The sequence below is a fragment of the Rhinichthys klamathensis genome, unplaced genomic scaffold (genome assembly GCF_029890125.1).
Source record: "Rhinichthys klamathensis goyatoka isolate OS25496 unplaced genomic scaffold, OSU_Roscu_1.1 h1tg000111l_1, whole genome shotgun sequence".
Taxonomy (NCBI): Eukaryota; Metazoa; Chordata; class Actinopteri; order Cypriniformes; family Leuciscidae; genus Rhinichthys; species Rhinichthys klamathensis.
In genome coordinates this window covers 11,376,812-11,399,916 of record NW_026606649.1, presented here as the reverse complement: position 1 = coordinate 11,399,916, position 23,105 = coordinate 11,376,812, and the positions used below count along the sequence as shown (strand labels likewise).

General features: G+C 42.0%; 1 protein-coding gene across 2 annotated transcripts in view; it reads right to left on the bottom strand.

The window, feature by feature from the left end:
• Positions 1 to 23,105, bottom strand: part of gabbr1b (gamma-aminobutyric acid (GABA) B receptor, 1b) — a 145,025-nt gene that overhangs the window by 97,381 nt on the left and 24,539 nt on the right. For both annotated transcript variants that reach the window (XM_056254479.1, XM_056254480.1), the window contains exons 2-4: positions 13,863 to 13,946; positions 10,659 to 10,723; positions 9,871 to 10,009 (exon numbers count right to left, since the gene is read on the bottom strand). In XM_056254479.1, coding sequence (XP_056110454.1) covers positions 9,871 to 10,009; positions 10,659 to 10,723; positions 13,863 to 13,938 — 280 coding nt within the window. In that variant the 5' untranslated portion in view covers positions 13,939 to 13,946. The remainder of the gene's footprint in view (positions 1 to 9,870; positions 10,010 to 10,658; positions 10,724 to 13,862; positions 13,947 to 23,105) is intronic.

The window sequence follows — 23,105 nt, the reverse complement described above, 5'->3', positions numbered from 1 at the left end:
GTATTTGCCTGGGAGCTGACTGAGGTTGATCCTGGCAAGGCCACCTGCCAGCTGCTTCTTCACCACGCTCCCCATCTGTTTATCCGTGAGGTCTGCAGAGTAGATTCGGCCGAGGCTCCGGACAGGCTGGCTAGACAACAAGGGGATTTCCTCACCGCCAGCACTAAAGATGGAGCGGTCACTCCTGACCCCTTTCTGAAGGGACAAGCTTCGTGACTTTGAGGGTTTGATTCTCATTCTTGCCCACTCCACAAGTTCATCAAACCTCTTAAGCAGTCTCACGGTGCATGGAGCTGTCTGGAGTATGCTGGTAACGTCATCCATGTACCCTCTCAGTGGAGGTAGCCTTTGGCCTGATGGCAACTTCACTCCTCCGACCACCTGCCTTGCCCCAATGAGGATGATCTCAAACGCTGCTACAAACAAAATTGGGGAGATAGAACACCCCATGGCAATGCCAACTTCAAGTCGTTGCCACTTTGTAGTGAAATCTTCATGCGTGCAGCATATCTGGATGTCCTCAAAGTATCTGGATATCAATCCTTTACAGGGATCAGGGATATAGAAGAAGTCCAGGGCGAATGTAATAAGTTGGTGGGGGACAGACCCATAGGCGTTGGCAAGATCCAACCAGACGACATGCAGATCGCCCTTCTCCCTCTTTGCCCTCTGAATCTGTTCCCATATCACTGAGGAATGTTCAACACACCCTGGAAAGCCTGGTATGCCAGCCTTCTGGCAGCTGGTATCTATGAACCCGTTTCGCGTAAGGAACGAGGTCATCCTCTTGGCCATGATGGAAAAGAATATCTTTCCTTCTACGTTCAGAAGGGCTATGTTCCTAAACTGGTTGATATCCTTTGAGTCTTGCTGCTTGGGAATGAGGACAGACAGGGCTCTCCTCCACTCTACAGGGACAACTTCTTTTTTCCATGCTGCTCCTAGGAGTTTCCACAGGATCCTCTGGACGCCGGGACAATGCTTGTACAGCTTGTAAGGTATCCCATTGGGGCCTGGTGCTGAGGCTCCTCTGGCCTTCCGAACGATATCTGCGACCTCGCTGAGTTTAGGGGGTGCAGTATTAAAGGGCACGGCTGGGGGGGCTGGGCGAGGAACATACCCCGGGGAACCCAGAGGAGTCAGTCTACCAGCATCACTGAACTGCTGACTGAAGTGTCGTTCCAGCTCATCCTTTGTTGCCTCCAACTTCCCGCTCCTCCTATCCTCCAGCAGCTGCCTTGCATGTTTGAAGGGATTCTTGAAGAAATCACTCCTCTCTTTCTCCTTTCGTTTCCTGCGCTTACGGATGCGCTCAGCCCTTCGCAAGCCAGCCAGGCTTTCCTTCACGTCCTTCCACAGTGACTTCAGACCTTCCTTCTCCTCTTCCCCTGCTTTCCTCCACTGCTTTCGGAGCTGGCGCCGCCTCTTCACCAACTGCTCGATCTGTTGTTCCCTCCTTCCTTTCAGCCTTGGGCCTGCGCATTTCTTCCCCGAGATTGTTCCGAGCCTGCCTCTACACTCCTCATACAAGATGTCTCCTATGAAATTGAGCTTGGCCTCAACGTTGCCACGAAGTGAGTGTTCCAGAATGGTACTGAGATCCGCGTCCAGACGTTGCCACACTGCCACTTCCTTGGCTTTTGGCCACTTGATTGCTTGTCTCCGCCCTGGCTCTCTTCTTTCTCCTCTACGGACTGGCCCTTGGTTGTCCGGCCCAATTGATGTGCTCTCCACAAGACCACCCTCAACAGGATTACTCTCCACGATTAGATCTCCTCCCTCTACTTCCTGCTCGCTCTCCTCAGCTGTGGATCCCTCAGCACTGTGGTGTGTAACCTGGCTCTGGGGTCCACTTTTCTTACCTGCAGCTTGTGCTGCAGTGCAACGCTGCTGGAGACTCTCTTCTCCACACTTCATCTTTCCCTGATGGATCCGTAATCCTCTGAACGTGGTCTTTTTCTCCCACCCACACCTGCATTTCCTCAACCTCTTAGTCTCATTGTCTATATTCGATCCAGTCGTTACCGAGAAATCCGTCCGATTTGGCCCTTCTTCCCTCCCGCCTCTCGGAGGGCCGCCGGGTTGTTTTTCTTTATTCGTTTTCGTAGTCAGGTCAGGGGTGTCCCCACGGGGACAAGTGGATTGGGTGACTAGCCTTCCACTCCCAGTGCAGACTTTCCTGCCGTCAGCCAGTCTTTCCTGGCCGCCAACTGCACTTTCACAGCAGTCACTGGAAACCAGATATTAGTTTAACATACAGGTAGATGGTGAAACCTGCTGGGCATTTCTGCCTGTCGCACCTCCACCGGTGCCTAAGAGATTAAGGTGTACCGAAGGTGTACATGTTGGGGAACACTACAGAGGGCATTTATGGGTCATCAGCTGGGGACCACCAGTCACGGATTTTTCGCTCCTTTAACCCCAGTACATCTCATGGTGGCGGAGCGATGGCAGGGATTTCTCCCTGCCACCCCCTGCTGATGCCCTAGGTGGATACTGGACCCCAACTCTTTGCCTTCCTTCTCAGCCACAGACAGAAACTGCCTCTTTCAGCCTCTTCTGCCAGCTCTTTCATGGCTTTCCGGTGCCTTATGCCTGTTGCACCCATGTCGCGGAGCAGACGAGAGGTTGAGGAGCCCACAAACCCCCGGCACCCCACCTCCACAGGGTAAATGACTGCCCTCCAACCAGCCTCCCTGCACTCAGCAGCCAGATCAGAATATTTGGCCCGCTTCCGCTCATGGGCAGCTTCAAGACCTCCTTCCCATGGGACTGTGAGCTCCACCATCAGGACAACCTTGCAAGCAGCAGACCACATCACCAGATCTGGACGCAAAGAAGTTTCCACTATCTCCCTGGGAAAATGGAGCTACTTCCCAAGGTCGACTGCTAGCGTCCACCCCTTCCCTGGTGTGAGGAGTCTTCCTGTGTCCTTCTGGTGGTGGGTGTTACCTCTCTCCCCAGCCCTTGCAAACTGGATAAATAGTGTACAGATGAAATACCTGAAATAAATATAAATAGTGTACAGATGAAATACCTGGATGATTTACAGTACTCCATTTGCCAATATGTGCAATACACAACAGATAACACGGAATACATGGAATACTAGAATGCGATGCTGCTTGACTTAACCATCCATTTCAAGTGTGATTAATCAAATTAAAAAAAGTCAAGGAGGTGTGCAAAATTGCAGCTGATTTGACAAGGTTTTTTTAATAACTGAAATAGACACTGAATTGATGAGGTCATGTGACAGCAATGTAGCATACTAATGTCTGAAATGCTTATCATTGTGGACTGCGACCGCGTACCATTTCAATGAATTCCACTGTACAGTGTATACTATGCACTACTATGCACTAATTGTTACGGGTGTGCACGGAGATGAACCCAAACGCAGACGGTGTACAATGAACTCAGGGTTTATTGGGACAAAACAGGAAAACAAAACCCACGAGGGGGCAAAACAGACGAAACAAGGGATATAAGACTGGCAAGACTAGACTAGATAATGACTAAACAAGAAACAAACAACACTTAGTATAATACTAACAATGACTACTAACTACGACATTCAATAACAAGACTTTCCACAGAATACTCACAGGTAACATTTGGCAATGAACCGACACAAGACAGCAAACACAAGGGGATGAAATAAGGAGACTAATCAAGACATAACAGGTGACACGGGTAAAGCAATAATGACTGAATCAGGATAACAAGGGGGCGGGTCTAAGAGACGAGACAACACAAGCACATGACCAAAACACAAGGCCATGTGCTTGCACACAGAACATGGGTCTGTCATGATCCTGCCGCAATACTAAGAGAATCACGGACATGATGGCAGAATCATGACAGAACCCCCTCAAGGAGCGGCTACCAGACGCTCCCCAAGGAGACATCAAACACGGGACAAGACTGACTGAGACATAGACAAGACCCAACAAAACATGACAAATAATAACAAGGGCATACAAGAGTAAACAATGACAGGGTTGGGGTGGAACATCAAAAATAATAAACAAGGAAGGGGAGGCAGAGGGACAACAAAGTCTTTGAGCGAGGGTCCAGGGTGGGTAGGCGGGACGGTGCTCTTGGGACTACGGGGTGTGGGCTTAGGATGGGGGGTCCGAACGGACTTGGGTGGAGTGGTGTGGGTAGAGGGAGAAACAGTCCTGGGTTGAGCCATGACGGGGGAAACAAATGGGAGTCCGGGGGCAGTGGAGACAGCAGCAGCGGGAGACGAAACGGAGACACGGGAACTGACAGGGGAAGAGGAAGCAGGAACGGGAACAGAGTTACTTGAGTCAAGGCTTCCCCAAGAAGAGGTGAGACTCATCACCTCCGACTCTGGAGAGGCGTTGACTGTTGCGCTCTCGGCGACAGGCGTGGGTGCTGCGCTCTCGGCGACAGGTGCTGCGCTCTCGGCAGCGGGTTCGGGTGCCGCGCTCTCGGCGGCGGATACTGGGACTGAGGGCAAGACAGGACGGACAGGGACATCAAGGATCTTGATGAGACGAGACAAGTATTCTGACAAGGTCCTTGCAGCAATAACGACCGGCATCTCTTGCTCTGCTGAAACTGAGCGTACGACAGCCTCAGCAGCTGAATCGGCCGCTTCTCTCTCTGCATCACTCACGGCTGTAGGCTTGGGAACAACCCTTACCGCTGCATAATCTGGAGCCGCGCCCTCAGCGACCGATTCAGGAACGGTACCTTCGGCTGTAGCGGGCTCTGGGACAGTGCCAGCAGTAACGGGCTCTGGGAAAGTGCTTAAAGTAGTGGGCTCTGGGGCAGCGCTTGCAGACACAGGGGACGAAAACAGACCAGAGACTCCCCTCCTCCTCTTCTTAGGTCGGGGAGCAGACGCCTTAGCTGGGCTCGTGGCCGGTTGGGGAAGCTCCACAGGAACCGTAACTGGTCCAGGAAGGGCAGTCTCAGACAGAGCTGACTCCGCAGCGGAGGACTCCGAAGCGGACTCCCACGAGACACGTCTTCCCCGTTTGCCGCAGAGACTCGTGGGCGGAGATGATGTCTCAGGAACTGAAGCGGTGTGGGCCTGGTCCCCAAGTGTGACCACAGCTAGTACAGGACCCTCCGGGATCACGGGCAGCTTGGCGGATGATGAGCTCGTGGGTATCTGTGACTCTCTCCGAGACAAGCAATCCACCAAATCAGTGAACGGATAGGTCACCAGCTCCTCCCGTTCAGCCAGGGGTGGAAGAGAGTTGAGACCTGCAACGAGGTAGCAGTTTAGGAGGAACTCCGGGATGAAAAACCCCCTCTCGTTCGCAACCCGGGCATACTCCCTTATCGATAGCCGTCCCTGAGCGGGAATCGGGAGTTTGCCTCTCCTCGAGTCAGCGATGGTCTTGAACCACCAATCCTTAAGTTCATCGGAGTCATGCTTGACAAGGAAGGACATACCGTCAGCTGGGTTCGATGTTGGTCGGTTCATTCTGTTACGGGTGTGCACGGAGATGAACCCAAACGCAGACGGTGTACAATGAACTCAGGGTTTATTGGGACAAAACAGGAAAACAAAACCCACGAGGGGGCAAAACAGACGAAACGAGGGATATAAGACTGGCAAGACTAGACTAGATAATGACTAAACAAGAAACAAACAACACTTAGTATAATACTAACAATGACTACTAACTACGACATTCAATGACAAGAATTTCCACAGAATACTCACAGGTAACATTTGGCAATGAACCGACACAAGACAGCAAACACAAGGGGATGAAATAAGGAGACTAATCAAGACATAACAGGTGACACGGGTAAAGCAATAATGACTGAATCAGGATAACAAGGGGGCGGGTCTAAGAGACGAGACAACACAAGCACATGACCAAAACACAAGGCCATGTGCTTGCACACAGAACATGGGTCTGTCATGATCCTGCCGCAATACTAAGAGAATCACGGACATGATGGCAGAATCATGACACTAATGATCATCCTTAATTGTGCAAGGGAACCCCACCCTTATTTATTTTTTAAATAGGCACTTATATATATTTGTATGAATAAAGACCCAATTAATATGGTGAAAATTTATATAATAAATTAGTGTAAAATATCATTTGGGAAATACAGTATTTAGACTTTATTACATTACCTTATTACGTTTTATTTCACTATAGTACTTTACTGCTAGATGTATTTATTTATTTAATAAATAAAAAAATATGTACTCATTTTCATTGATCTTGTTTAAGCTAGTTGAAGCTTATTTTTTATTATTTACTTATACACTGCTTTTCACTGAACTTTTCCACGGACCCAAAGTCGTCTTTAGTTACTTAAAGCTGCAGTCCGTAGCTTTTTCTGGGTTAAAAATGATCCAAAATACATATTTGAGAAAATACATAACCAGTCAGTGTTCAACGCTATCTGCTTGCCTTAGCTCGATTCAAAGCGGTAAGCTTGTAATAATGTTTTTTAACTACAGTGGTACTGGTGGATTTCCGCGGGAGATTCGAGCATGTCTTTGCGTCATATCTGTCAAATCTGTACACATAAAGAAGGAGCCTCGGCTAGTATGAGCCTCTGGTATAAGCTATATTGTGTGTGAGGATGTTGGAGGTGGAGATTTATAGCCTTTTCTCAAAGCACTTGACTTGATATAATTAAACTTATCAATTTGATGGCGGATCCAGAAAGGTTCCAACGACAATCACCAGTGACAACAGATTCACCCGTTGTAAAATGCAAAAGACTTTTTTCGGACTTCGGAGTGGCTAACTTACAGAAAAAAAGAGACTGCAACCGGACCCATGCGAAAACAAGGATACATATCGGAAGGACATTACATGTAGTCACGCAATGCTGACGTTGTTAACATTAACAAGTTGAGAACAAAGTATAATTTGCACGGTTTTGCGTGATGATAAGCGATTGTTAGATTTAATCAGCGCGATTTACTGCAATGTCAGAACCAGAACAAAAGTGGATGTTACTTACTTGTTCAGATGACATTTTCCGGTGAAAATGATTATGTTAGTCATACTTCCGAAAAGAATAATCTGTGATTCTGAATGCCAGTATCGACACCGGCGTGGTGATTGACAGCTGCACACTCTCCTCAATGTGTTCATCCGCGCTGTGCGGTGTCGAACTACAACTCACGTAAAGTTGATAATTCCGTGAATGACTGCAATTGCAGATTTCGATCAGAGATGGCGACAAAGGAAAAAATGCGGACTGCAGCTTTAATTTTGGGGCACAGTTAGTCTGTGGTAATTACAATAAGCTTAATTTAAGAATAACAGATGTCAAAGAGAAGTTAGCTATCATTTAGTAAAAATACACGTTTGACTTACTTTAGGGGAAAAAAGTGAAAGAGAGATGGAAACAAGAGAAAGTTTTCAGACTGAATCATCTGCGCTGTTGTCCTGACTGCTGGTCTAGCAAACCAGATCTATGTGTTTCCCTGATAAACAGGTTTACTAGCGAATTATAAAGAACCTAACACTTGTATTAATCTATCATAAATTCATTTAGTACATTTGCAGGTGTTACATGTATGTCCTGTGTTTCCCCCGTTCTTTGTGTATTTGGTTCAGTCCTGTTTCCAGTTTCCCGCTCCTCGTTAGTGTTTAGTTTATTCACCTGTGTCTAGTTCATTTGCCCCAGCTGTGCCTTGTTTCCCTAATCTGTTCTCTGTGTATGTAAACCCTGTGTTCTCCCTCACTCCTTGTCGGTTCTCGTTCGTATGTACGTTTGTGTTTGGTGTGTAAAGTTACAGTGTTGTCCTGAGTTTGGAATTAAATCCTGTTTACTTCTATTCTTCGTCTCCTTGTGCTTCCTACCACCGTGTACCGTAACAGAAGAACCGACCAAAAAGGAAAAGGAAAAAAAGAAGAGGAAGATGGAGATCTGGGAGCTCGCGGGACAGATCACGGCTTTGGCGCTGGATAGCCGTGATCTGTTCCACTTTACCTGGGGCTTTGTTCCACTCGCTGCCTCCTGCTCGCTGGGCGATGAGATAATCAAGGCGTGTTACCGGCGAGGGGCCAAGGTGGTCGACCCAAGGGAACTTCCAGATCTCTCTGGTCTGGACTGGAGAGAGGCACTCTCCAGATGTCTGGAGAGCTTTCTCCCATGGCACGCCGTGTCCGCACCGCTGGTTCCGTCCAGCCCAGCCAAGCCCGCACCGCTGGTTCCGTCCAGCCCAGCCAAGCCCTCATCGCTGGTTCCGTCCAGCCCAGCCAAGCCCGCACCGCTGGTTCCGTCCAGCCCAGCCGAGCCTTCACAGCTAGTTCCGTCCAGCCCAGCCGAGCCTTCACAGCTGGTCACGTCCAGCCCTGCCGAGCCTGAGCTTCCCTGCAGCCCTGCCGAGCCAGAGCTTCCCTGCAGCCCTGCCGAGCCTGAGCTTCCCTGCAGCCCTGCCGAGCCTGAGCTTCCCTGCAGCCCTGCCGAGCCTGAGCTTCCCTGCAGCCCTGCCGAGCCTGAGCTTCCCTGCACGCCTGCCGAGCCAGAGCTTCCCTGCACGCCTGCCGAGCCGGAGCTTCCCCGCACGCCTGCCGAGCCGGAGCTTCCCTGCGCGCCTGCCGAGCCAGAGCCTTCTCCGCTGGTCCCGTCCAGTCCTCCCGAGCCTTCTCCGCTGGTCCCGTCCAGTCCTCCCGAGCCTTCTCTGCTGGTCCCGTCCAGTCCTCCCGAGCCTTCTCCGCTGGTCCCGTCCAGTCCTCCCGTGCCTTCTCCGCTGGTCCCTTCCAGTTCCCCCAAGCCTGTCTCTGAACCCGTCACTCCCCCCAAGAAAATTTTGGGGGGGGGATATAAGCCACCCGAGGGACAGTTACCACCCTGGCCACCTGAAGTGGCCTCTCCACCCTGGCCACCTGAAGTGGCCTCTCCACCCTGGCCACCTGAAGTGGCCTCTCCACCCTGGCCACCTGAAGTGGCCTCTCCACCCTGGCCACCTGAAGTGGCCTCTCCACCCTGGCCACCTGAAGTGGCCTCTCCACCCTGGCCACCCGAGGGAAAGTCTCCACCCTGGCCACCCGAGGGAAAGTCTCCGCCCTGGCCTCCTGCACGTCCTGCTCCGCCCTGGCCTCCTGCACGTCCTGCTCCGCCCTGGCCTCCTGCACGTCCTGCTCCGCCCTGGCCTCCTGCATGTCCTGCTCCGCCCTGGAGGCTTCCTGCTCCGGGTAGGCCACTCCCTCGTCAGCCTCCAGGGCGCCCACCCCCCCACCCTTATTGATGTTACTCGGCGCGAGGACGCGCCTTGCAGGAGGGGGAGCTAATGTTACATGTATGTCCTGTGTTTCCCCCGTTCTTTGTGTATTTGGTTCAGTCCTGTTTCCAGTTTCCCGCTCCTCGTTAGTGTTTAGTTTATTCACCTGTGTCTAGTTCATTTGCCCCAGCTGTGCCTTGTTTCCCTAATCTGTTCTCTGTGTATGTAAACCCTGTGTTCTCCCTCACTCCTTGTCGGTTCTCGTTCGTATGTACGTTTGTGTTTGGTGTGTAAAGTTACAGTGTTGTCCTGAGTTTGGAATTAAATCCTGTTTACTTCTATTCTTCGTCTCCTCGTGCTTCCTACCACCGTGTACCGTAACAGCAGGTCATCGTGATGTAAATCTTTCCTCTTTTTTACTGAGCTTGTAAGACCTTCCAGATTTACGTTTATATAGCATTAAAACACATTCACTGACCTCAAGCAATATGTTTTATAATTTTGTTTCTGAAGATGGATGAAATTGTCATGTAAAGTTGCTGTAACAAAATATCTCAATCAAAAAGTAAGTCAAAAGCCCAAAAATTATAAATGTGGAAACTATTCATGCTTCTACTGAAGATATGTTTTATCTAGAAACATTTTAGACCTAAAACAAAAGGAGTTGAACATACAGCATTTGCTGCGCTGGTTCAGGTCAGTCCAAGTGCCGTCAGGGAGACACTTCCTAACCTTTGGTCCCACAATCACTCTGCTCCCTCTGCAGATGTACTCGATTTCATAATCCACCGGCAACACCTGAACACTACGAATCTGCATCCAGAAAGAGAATCACATAATCACTGTTAAAAAGTGTGGGTCGGGTCAGTAACATGAATTTGGACTTAAATTAAATTCACCAAAAGTGACAGTACAGACATTTATAATTTTTCAAAAGATTTGTATATCAAATAAATGCTGTCCTTTTGGACTTTCTATTCATCAAAGAATCCTAATATATATATATGTATATATGGTTCCCACAAAAATATTAAGCAGCACAAATGTTTTTAACTTGAGAAATGTTTCTTGAGCAGCAAATAAGTATATTAGAATTATAATTTTGAAGGATATTATGACACTGTAGACTGGAGTAATGATGCTGAAAATTCAGCTTTGCATCACAGGAAAAAATAGCATTTTAAACTATATTAAAATAGAAAACATGTTTTTTAAGTTGTAAAAATATTTCACTGTATTACTATACTGTATTAATATAATATATACTGTACTGTATTTTTGATCAAACAAATGCCCCATGGTCAGCATAAAATACTTTTTAATTTTAAAATAATTAAAAAAAAAATATATTACCGAGCCCAACATTTTCAACAGTAGCATAAACTTGTCCATCTATCCTCCAAACTCACACAGATACACATATTTAATATAATAAATTAATAATAAATTAAATACTTCACACCTGTTCCTGGGTCAGGCCCCTGTATCTGATCCCTCCATCTCTTGGCGGACGAATGATAGCACAACCTGATGGAAAAAATATGTAGATAATGAAAGATAATCATGTTCTCTGAAGGATGTCTGGGAAATCCTACTTACCGGTATTACATTTACATTTATCACAATCTGCAATGCTCATTTTGTCCGTTAGATGGCAGTCTCTCCTTTCTGAACATCTAAGGGAGCTTAGAGATAGCAGAAGCAATGGCGACAGCCATGATGGAAGCTCCTGTGACGGCCTGAGTCGTTTGTTTGAATTCGCCATTCTTGCCACATTTAATAGGATGCTATAGGCCTATATATGTATATATATATTATATATATTATCTTCCACTTGACAAGAAACTCCCACAAAAATTTTAATGGTTTCACTAGCAGAGCCTATTGTACAGACTACAAATATAGACATATCTAGTAGGCTACTAGTACTCCTCAACACATAATTTTCCATTATATTTGAGTCATTCATGTCTCTGCGTAAATGTCTGCGTGTCCCCTGGGCTCAAGGCTCTGCCGGGGATTTGCTGTCAGAATGAAAGAGCGCTGTAGCTGTAGCCTGTTATTACAGCCTGGTTCACCTATACAGTGTCAGCAGCTAATTACAGTCATCACCAAACCCAGTGCCCAGGGGCAAGACAGACCAGCATGACTGTGTGCACTAGTGTGTTCACACGTGCCTGTGTGTATTAGTCATTTTGTGTGTAAGGGTATTTTTAGGGACAAAAACATGAGCAGCATTATCAAAATCAAATGCTTCCCATTGGCTCGCTGTTTGCAGCTTTGAATAGACTGTAGAGTAGTTTAAAAAGTCTACTCTGAACAACATGTATTCTGGCATTTTGTGTGACTGCACACTGTATTCAAGAAGACCACGTACACACTGCAGATGAATAGGCCTACAGCTTTCACTCTTCGACTGAATGCTTAATCTCATTCTGTATATGGAACGGGTCAGGATGGCCGACTGGTCGTCAATAACGGCACTTTGTTAGCTTTAATTTTTTAGCAGTGTGGTTTAACCCCTTAACTGTCACCGTCCCACTAGAAGGAAGCTTGGCGCTCTATTTATTTATTGCCTTATTTTCGTATAACATATTTTTAGTAATCATGATAAATTAGGTAGCTATCATTTGAAAGCTTACGTACTCAAAATTCATCCTGTGAAAACCATTTTGAAAATGGACATTGCGTTACCATGGAAACGGTACAGTAAATTCTTTTAGCAGGCTCCTCCCCCAGTGGGCGGTGTCAGGTTTCATATTACAAAATGTATAGTATATTATAATATAATATAAAATGTATATATTTTTTTTCCTATATGAAAGTCAACTGTCAGGTTTCTGTAATTCTGTCATTCTTCAAAATATCTTCCTTTGTGTTCAGCAGAAGAAAGAAACTCATACAGGTTTTAAAAAACTTGAGGGTGAGTAAATGATGACAGAATTTTCATTTTTAAGTGAACTATTCCTTTAAGGTAACAAGGTAGGCTACATACAAAATACTTCTGTAGACAGAGTGGTTTATTAAAAAATTACTCGATATTAATAAATCTCCATCGCTAATATTAATCTGGTCAAAAAATGGTTAACATCAAAAATGGTTAAACTGTTGGCTTCCATGTTTTTATGTTTGCCAACATGTTGTTGTTTTTTACTTCCATGTTTCTTGTTTACAAGACACAAAACATTGGCAATGGCTTTTTCATTAATGGCTATTATAAATGGCAGTCAACACTCATCTGACAGGCGATATAGTGTATAGTGTGACAAGGGGGGGGGGGGGATTATATACGTGAGGATTTATGTACTTATTATAGCTGTCAGACATCTAATAGGGTTGATATTGTGTTTCATTAGTCGTTCAGCTTGGGCAAAGGAGACTAGCTAAGCTTGTAATATCTGAGATAGGAAGGAAGCAATTAGAGCTGGATGGAGAAGACGTGAGAAAAAATTCAATTCTAGATGCTGACTGATGCGACCAGTGAATAAGACTATTTTACACACCCGGAATATCAACACACTACATAGCAAACAGAAACAATTAAACAAATAGATGCACACAAAAACTGACACACAAATCCCTTGAAATGCTCTCTCCCTCACACATACACATATGTTGGGTTTTTGTGCTGTACAAACTTTACATGTTACCTTAACCCTACCTAAACCTTACAGAAGATGATGTTTTTACAAAAAATAAAATAAAATAAAATAAAAAACATAATTTAGTATGATTTATAAGCTGTTTTCTTCGTGGGAACCAAAATGATGTCTCCACAACATAAAAAAATGTTTTCCTATCCTTGTCCCCACAACAATACCTGGACCACACACACACACACACACACACACACACAATTAAAGTTGGGGGCCAATACCTTTTCCTTATTAAAAAATAATAATTTATTTGTAATTGAAATAAAGCTAACAAAAAATTAAATGTAAATATTTGATTATTTAAATTAATATTTAAACAAATTAAAACAAAATTTGTGTTGCCTTGGCAATTAACTGAAATCAAATAAGTTGAAGTACTAAAATTAAAACTGAAGTAAAAAAAAAAAATATTATACTACTTTGAAGCAAAAATAGGGAAAAAAAACTAATAAAAATTGACAAAGAAATTACAAAACTTAAACTAAAATGAACTGAAAGTGACCTGAAAATACAATAAGTAAAATCTAATTCAAATTTTAAATATTAATAAATACTAGTATATAAATAAAACTAAAATAACCAGTTTCATTCAATAAAAATACTGGAAACACTGCTCTGAAATGTATGAAATGAGAAGTCATATTGAGTGCTGAATCTATTGTGAATCAATAGTGAAATTATGTTTTGGCTGAGTTCTGAACTTTGCAGTTTGTGAATGAAAGAAAAACTTTTATTTTATGTGATACATCCACGCCACAAGGTGTCAGTATAAGTCCAAGACAACCATATCGGCCAGTACAAAACAAACACCATATTACTGAGTGCACATTTAAACACAAATAGTATTGTTTAGTATTTTTCTTAAGTATATAATTTGTACTGAATTACAGTTCCCATCCTTATAAATAAAGTAAAAAAACAAAAAAACAAATTACAACTGAAAACAGGAAATAGAAAAGTTACACAAATCCATATGTAAGAAAAAAAAAGTGCAAACACATCTCCATTACCTGTGGTCGTATTACGTGAGGCTATGGTGAGGGAGAAAGACCCGAGGAGAAACGAAAGAACAAACGTGAGGGCCATTCTTCCACCTGCAGAACAAGAGAAAGAGAGAGTCGATGCATTATCAGAAGAGGAACGGGTGAGTGTGAAAACCCTTAGAGAGTGATGGCGAGTGATTGTCTAAGGGTGTGAGATGAGTGTGAGAGAGGGCCCCTGAAGGACGAGAGGAAAGGAGGAAGTACAGTAGAGTAGGGAAGAGACAGGAAAGTGGTGGAGGTTGAGAGAAGGAGGCATGTGGCGAGGAGAGAAGCAGAAGGGTAGTGAAGACAGACGGATCTGAACAGCTGATCTCCTCTTCTAGATTCACAGTTAGTCTACCACGACTAACCAAATGAATCACTCACGGCAGGGTGCCTTCCCTTACTCAGCCTACAGATCTGCTTAATATCTGCATCAAGGTGCAAGCCATCCCCCATCAATATTCCCTTTCCGCCTAGCTGCTTTCTGACTCAGACGTGCCAACAAGCGCCACTGTTGGTGTAGATGGGGGTGGACAAGATGAATGATAGCTGTTGTTTCAGTCAATGGCTATTGTGTATTTATTGGTGTTGTTTTTGACATCAAGGGTCCCATTTTGTTAGTATTAGCATATGCATAGCAATTGAGATTCATATGCAGTAGACACTAAAGTCTTGAATTTGACTGGCTGAGCAGCATTCCTAAAATGATAACATAGTAACAATGATAACAGCGTATGAAAACATCACAATGATAACAGCACTGTACATTAGTGAAGGGGATTTTTCAGTGACTTTTTCTGCAGATTGCACTTATGGCAGGAGACGATGACAAGTGACTGTTTTTATAAGTGAATCACTGAGTCATTGCCTCAACCAATTAATTCAACAACACTAATTCATTGAGAAATTAAACAAGTGACCGTCTTTTTGCACAAGTTATTGAATGAATGACTCAACCGATTCATTCCACAACACTGATTCTTTCAGGAATGAAACAAGGTGCTGTTTTTAAGAATGAGACATTGAATTATTTGCTCAGCCAATTCATTCAAGGTACGAATGAAGTGACTGTCTTTATGAGTGAGTGATTGAATTATTGACTCAACCAATTCATTCAACAACACTGATTTATGTAGGAACAAAACAAATGACTGTCTTTATGAGTAAAATATTTAATGGCTGACTCAATTGACTTATTTAAGAACACTAACTCATTCAGGAATGAAAAGGTGACTGTATTTATGAGTGAGTCAATGAATCTTTATCTTAATCGATTAAAAACACTGATTCATTCAGGAACAAAACAATTGACTGTCTTTAAATCACTTACATCGAGAAGCATCCGACTGTGCATGAATCTTACAATTTGACTTAAAGGGGCTATATGTAGAATTCAGTAACCATTGTTATTAGCGACACCAGTGGCCGTTAAGTGAACTGCAGCAAGCAACTTATTGCTTGTGCTCGCACTCATACACACATTTCATAGTGAGGCGAGCGAGCCTGAGCCAAATCAGTGACGTAATGTACAAGAGACTGAACGTCATTCAAGGCCATGATATACTCACGACAAAGTTCCTTTTCGTTATTTGCTTAGAAGTAAAAAAAAAAGTTGGAAATACCTTTGCTGCGATATACTATTAACGAATATCGTGATGCCATCCATGCTGATGAGAGGGACGTTTAGATGAATGGGCTATGTTAAAGGATTAGTTCACTTTAAAAAAAACTTTTGCTGATAATTTACTCACCCCCATGTCATCCAAGATGTCCATGTCTTTCTTTCTTCAGTCGAAAAGAAATTAAGGTTTTCGATGAAAACATTCCAGGATTTTTCTCCATATAATGCACTTTACTGGGTACCAAACGGTCCAAGGTCCAAAAGACAGTTTCAGTGCAAACTGCAAACTGTTCAAAGGGCTTTAAACGATTCCAGACGGTGAATAAGGGTCTTATCAAGCGAAACGATCGGTCATTTAAGAAATAAATAACAAAGTTTAAGTTTTATAAGCTCACATGCTCGCGTCGCTTTGTTCTGTGTGACTCTCCTGTTCGAACTCGTTCATCAAAATGAACAAATCTTTTTACGAGTCATTTGATTCATTAACGACCGAAATGAACGAATTGACTCTGAAAAAGATTTGTTCATTTTGATGAACGATCAAAATGAACAAATCTTTTTCAGAGTCAATTCGTTCATTTCGGTCGTTAAATGAATCAAATGACTCGTAAAAAGATTTGTTTCGTTTGGTACCCAGTAAAGTGCATTATATGGAGAAAAATCCTGGAATGTTTTCATCGTAAACCTTAATTTCTTTTCGACTGAAGAAAGAAAGACATGGACATATTGGATGACATGGGGGTGAGTAAATTATCAGCAAAAGTTTTTTTAAAAGTGAACTAATCCTTTAATATGCACTGGACGCTTTCCTCTCAATAATAAAATAAATACACTGACAGCAGTGAGAAAACAGCAGTTATGAAAGCATCCATAGCGATATGGATATGTTTGCACCAGCTCTGCAATTTACTGGCATGATGTCGAAAGATGAGGTAATTAAAATTACATTGTTATGACTATAAAGTATATTTGAGACTAGACCATACAGTATAGATCTGGCTATGTGGGACTATAGTTTGAATTAATCCCTTTTCTTTGTATCACACATTGACATTACAGTACAGAATGGCTCTTTCGACATTATCCTAAACATTGTATAAGTATTCATTAATGTGTCATTGTAGTTGACCTTGTTGAATCATTACAGATTAACTTTGTTTATGTCAATGTTACCGTGGTGAAACAGCAAAGTTTTTTATTTTGTTGGAGTCTGTGTTGTGCTGTGCATTTGTTGACATTAGTGGACTCCATCTGGAATAGAATGGAAGGCTCTCGGGAGCACGCGTAAACATCACATCCTTTTGATTTTCCCAGCAAAAACGTCCTTCACATAAAAATCACTGTGCATGCTTTCATAGACAACCTAGGAAGGTCTCGTTTTTTTTTTTTTAAGTTCCATCACAAGCTGTTTACACATTAGCAATAAAAATTATTTCATGTAGCCCTTTTAAACCATGTATTATGTTGCAGCTCCTAATAACGTTACTGGCCAACTGGCGAGTAACTCACTAAAGCCAATTTCTACTTGCATTTGGAGCTTGGCGAGTGTTTATTTTGAACCTTGTTGACAACGCCGAAGTAAATGGGAACATAGAAAGGAAGATGTATACTGTAATAGCAGGGCATGTTCATAAGTCCCTATAATGAGTGTGGAATTGCAGGGAAGCAAAAGAAAAACATGCTTCAAAGAGCTGAAAAACCACAGAGAGACAAATCTGGGACATAGAGCACGTAAACCACCAGCTTCGTTCGCGGAACTGGGGCCAATGCACACACACGCTCACGTTCACTCACACACAATCTGATTAGACAGCCAACAATCAACCAGGACTAATCTACATAAATTAATTTCACCCAAATGATATGCTAATTTAAAATACAGGTAGCAAAGCAGGAAGTCTCAACTCCACCAGAATGCTTTACACTTCCTTGCGCTGTAATCACAATGGAAGCAATTTCTAGAGATTATTCACGGCTTCTAACTGTTCTCAAAGGAGTATGAACGAGTATATGAGCCATAACACATTTCATCCCACACTATAAAAGCAGACAAGGTTTTCCGCCGTGGGAGAGCAGTGTGCTGTAAAGGCGGTCTTTGCATGAAAGGCAGGTTAGGATTAACTTTAGCTGGAGAGGAAAGATTTTCATGAATGCAATGAACATATGGAACTGCCGTACAGCCTTGACAGGAAAAAAGAGAACGAAAGGGAGAAATAGACAGAAGCTAGCATACTGCCTTGCTGTCTACATTGGCAGCTGTCTTCTAAGGGGCTGTGCACACAGGACATGTTCTTGCGTTCTGTCTGCGCTAATTGTTGGTCTATGGTAAATATGGACTAGACAAACATCTTTGTCCGTTACGGAACGTCTCACACCACAAGTGTGTTGTTCTTACGATTCTATGCCATGTTAAAAATAGTTTATAACATGCAGTGCAGTAAATCAATGTCAGTTTTAAACAATGGACCAATGAGGGCTTCTCGGATGAACCTGAGGACTTCTTATTTACACATGTTCAAGAATATTGAGTGTTAAAGATAGTTGCATGCATGTCCATACGCTTTTTGTAATTAACATAGATATTTTTGGTTACAATTTAAACAAATCTATATGGAAATTTCTTCCCCCCCCATAGTTTTATTTTATGCTCCTGCAGTCTTTCAAATTATATGAGCTCATTAAAGCAGCACATATAATAATTAGCAAAATGCCATGACAACAAATTTCCAAAAGTATTTAATGTCAAGCAGGCTACCCATTAGCAAAGGTGTATAGGAGTTAATGCCGCTATAAACATGCCTTCTGTTCAATTCTGTTACGCTCCATCAAGCTGTTTTTTTTATGCTAGGATGTGTCCTGTGTGAATGTGCCTGAAGGAATCATCATAATAGAAATGTAGCCACATAAGAGACTGATTTAGAATGCTAAATAAACACTGTGCAACACAAGCACTACATATATTAGTGCTCCTCACATGAAGCACACAAGAGTTGTGTCCCAAATAACATACTATACATATGCACTTATACTATACACTATACTCAACCATCAAGTGTATGAGGTATGAGGTGTACCAATGGCCACGTACACGCTGCAAAGTTTTGGGAATTACATCCGCATTTATGCGGGATTCACTCTTGAAATAGCAATGATTGACATTGATAGCCATAGCATTGTTTGTTCCTGAATAAAGCAGCCTTTTTCACTGAAATGTTTGAATAGTCTGCTGACCGACTTACTCACTCATAACAGTCCTTTGTCGCCACCTACTGGACGTAACTATGTAAAAAACGCGTGTACTGAAATCGTTGAAAAATCCCCACCAACACACAGACTGACAGCCTGTTTTGTCACAATTTATAAGTTTAATATCTAATAAACTAGTTTTCTGCATTTGATTAAGTCTTTTGGAACAAACATTATTATCACAGTGTCACATCAATCATCCAGTTATTTTTAGGGTAAATACTACATTGGTAAATAAAGCTAGAATCATTCTGTTGGATGTACACTACTGTTTAAAAGTATCTTCTGCTCACCAAGCCTGCATTGATTTGATCCAAAATGCAGTAAAAACAGTAATATTATGAAATATTATTACAATTTTAAATAATAATACAATAAAATATAATTTATTTCTGTGATTAAAGCTGAATTTACACCATCATTACTCCAGTCTTCATCACATGATCCTTCAGAGATCATTCTAATATGATGATTTGATGCTCAACAAACATTTATGATTATTATCAATGTTGAAAACAGTTGTGTACACGATGAATAGAAAATTCAAAAGAAGAAAAAATGTATCTGAAATAAAAATAGAAACTTTTTGTAGCATTATACACTACCATTCAAAAGTTTGCGGTTAGTAAGAATTTATAAAAAAAAATGTTGAGAAAGAAATGAATACTTTTATTCAGTAAGGTTGCATTAAATTGATCAAAAGTGACAGTAAAGACATTTATAATGTAACAAAAGATTCTATTTCAAATAAATGCTGTTCTTTTGAACTTTCTATTCATCAAATAATCCTGAAAAAAAAAAGTATGATGGTTTCCACTTTCCACACAAATATGAACTGTTTCCAACATTGATAATAATCATAAATGTTTGTTGATCATCAAATCATCATATTAGAATGATTTCTAAAGGATCATGTGACACTGAAGACTGGAGTAATAATGCTGACAAACTTTTGAGAATCTCCTGGACATGCCTATGTTAAACAAAGACTGTATCCTGTTTGCCCTTGTCCTGCACTCTTTGAGTAAAGCTCCCGCACCTGGGTTCATACCTAATCTCATCTCTACAGTATCATTACAGCCTGATAGTATTTTTCCATCCTTGCTACTGTGTGTTTAAGTAATAAAACAGTTGTGAAGATAGATATCCTTTTGAAGTTACCGACTGCTCCTTTATCACTGCTTTCTGAAATAATAATTCCTGTGCCACTGTTGAATCTGACAGTGCCATCCAGTGAGTCTGGAAGCCATCTGATTATTTTCTACTGTTTTTGAGACATTTCAATGTATTTTGAAGTCATGCTTTTACGGGTCTTCAAGTGCCTTATATGTAGTGCCCTGGTATATTTGCCATAGTTGCCCTTTTGGGTCTGCTGCTTTTTCACCCTCTAAATCCAGTATTACTTTAGAAAGTAATTTAAAAGAAGAATAGTAGTTTATCTCTCTTTGTTATATAACATTGGACTGAAATTATGTATATATTATGATCAAATATATTGTATATTTTGGATAAAGTGTATACTGCGAGACTAACCAACTAAACAATCCCCCGCCCAGAAAAATGTTTTATGGTGAATTTTTTTTTTATGGTTGGGACTTGATTCAATTCGAGCACTGGTTACAGTAGCATGTTGCTAAGCTAATTAGGTGATACTGTAATAATCATAAAAAGCACATACATTTTATTTAACTTTTTTTTATCAAAACTTTGCCATTCTGAATTAAATAAGTGTTTCATACTTTTTACTCCACTGCATTTCATAAAACATAATTCCTAGTTATTTTGAACTGAAGAAATCACCACTCACTGCAAGACTAAATGGAGTTTAATATGTGAACAAGCTGATTTTTTTATTATTATTTTTTTAATTAACCTGTTTAATCGGTTGGCAAATTGAATTGAACGATTCATTCGTGAATTGGACCGATCTGATTGGATCTGTTCTTGAGTCAGCAACTTACTGATTCAAATGATCCGGTCTCCACTTAACAATTCACGGAGTTCACAAGTAAAAAAAAAGAAAAGAAAAAGAAGTAAGTTACTAATGCCGAATTTTAGGATTTATCATTTTTAAATGAAAATCAAATTTAGGTCGACTGTCAGTGACAGTGTGAACTAAATCTGCTGTAAAAGGGCGAGCTGTTTAAGCCCATTGTATGAAATGGCTGAATGTCGACATGTCCACATTTGTGTATCATCACAGATCAATACAAGTGTCTGCCTAATCTTCTACTTGACAATTCATTATAATTCATAATTATGTCAGACATAGGGGCCGTTTACACGACACCATTTCAATTATAAACGAAAGACTTTTTATGCATTTTGGCCGTTCATTTACACGACAACGACGTTTTGCATACGGACATCATCACAAGTCGTTAAAAGAATTACACAAATCAACACAATATAACATTTTGGCATCATGAAAAATTAAAGCTTTTTTACAACAGACTCAAGGATGTTTTCGAAGCGTTTGTGTTCAAATGTTTTGAAATTTTCTTAAAGGAAGAAAAACAGGACTTTATATCAGAGGAGAACATTCCAAAATTGGGATTACAGTGAATGTTTCTGGCTTTGTGAAGATGAAATTTACCCAGAAGACAAAGTAATAATACAGTATTATCAAGATTAACATCCTTAGAATGAAAGTCAGACAAATTTTTTTATAAATTATGTAGTTTTGTGTCTATAGGCATGTGCTTTCTGCTCGAGTGCACTGTAGTAAAAGATTGTGTATAGTCTTTCTTTACAAAGTGACATCGCCAACTTGTCTGGCATGCACAATACAGCGTTATTAGTCGTTTCCGCGGATCCGTTTTGATAGCATTGTCATCTGTACAAAAGAAAAAAAACGTTTATGTTTTTAGCACGTTGTCGTGTAAACGTACCCTAAGCTGTAACATATTTAAGCTCTATCTGTGTGTCTAGTTCTGTATATAGAGGGAATGCATTAACGTCACTTCCCCGCCGGAACACGCCCCCCTCAGCGGGACTGAGTGGCAGAAGAGCTGCTGCGTGACTGGAGTTAATAGGGGAAACTGCATTAACGCGAGTAAAACAAACTATTATCAGTTTAAACTAAAAGTTGGACTCGATATAGTGTTCCTTACAACTTATCAAAGATCCAGTGATCCATGGATATTGACATGCAGCCAGGAATCGTGTTTCCTGACATTTATATGTGCCTGATTTCGACGCCGGGGAAATAAATGAAGACAATTTGCCTGTAAACGTTTTATATAAATACAATATAGATAGGTCTAAATCCGAGTGATCACTTACATTAATGTTATACTGTATATCATCATATCGTCCAGCCCTAAAACTTGTATAGTTTTTTGTCAGTGTTTATTTAAAAACATCCAATTATGCAGAATATAGTCTGTTCTGTAGCTTTTTGCAGTCTGTAAAAATATACAGTACCTCAGATTTCTGGTCAAATCTAGTTGTACAGTCGATCACAAAGCTCTTTCCCGTTTTAGATGTGTTTTGTGTGATTTTCACGGCGTTCACGCTGAAAACAAATGCTGCCGCTCAGTCTTTTTGCCACTTGTGGGCGTGACCGCATTCACTCCGGCCGACGGTGACGTCATACGCATACCCTCTATTATAGCCCCCCCCCCCCCCCACCCCCACCCTCTCACACACACACACACGCGCACACACACACACACACACACACATTTTGAGCACTAGGATGGAGTATATTGCTAAATAAATAACCAATTAATCAGTTCTTTTTGCCTTTAAGACCATTAGTACATTAAGTAATCAATTACTTTTTTATTTTTACTCAAGTAAAATGGAAAAGGAGTACTTAATACATAATACTTTTACTGGAGTATTATTTCATTAGGGTATCTGAACTTTTACTCAAGGACTTGATTTGTACACTTGATCCACCACTGCTTAAAATGATGTCTAGGTAGACAGCTTGCTAGGTTCTGCTATTGTCAGAGTAAGGCTCTGATGCTAGGTATAGTAAAGAGGAGATTGTGACTGCTGCTTTGTTATGTGAAAATTAAGCTAATGAAATGCACTTGCTGCAGTGCAGGGTGAATGTACACACACAATCTGACAGTGGCATGAAGACAGGGCTCCACCTGAGGCGTAAAAAACTGACCTCTTGGTAGCAAGCTCTCTTGTCTCTCTCTCCTTCTCTCTCTAACATGTTCTCTCTCTCTCTGGTTTGCTTTTTTCCAGGGCACAATTGTTTTCTTTATTTTATCCTTCCAAAACCATTGCTGTCTTTCTCTTTCCTCCCTATTCAGTCTTCTTTTATCTCTCTACAGAGCAATTACGCTCAATCTTTCTCCCTTCCATCTTTCTAACTGGCTTGTCTCACGAAAACAACATTT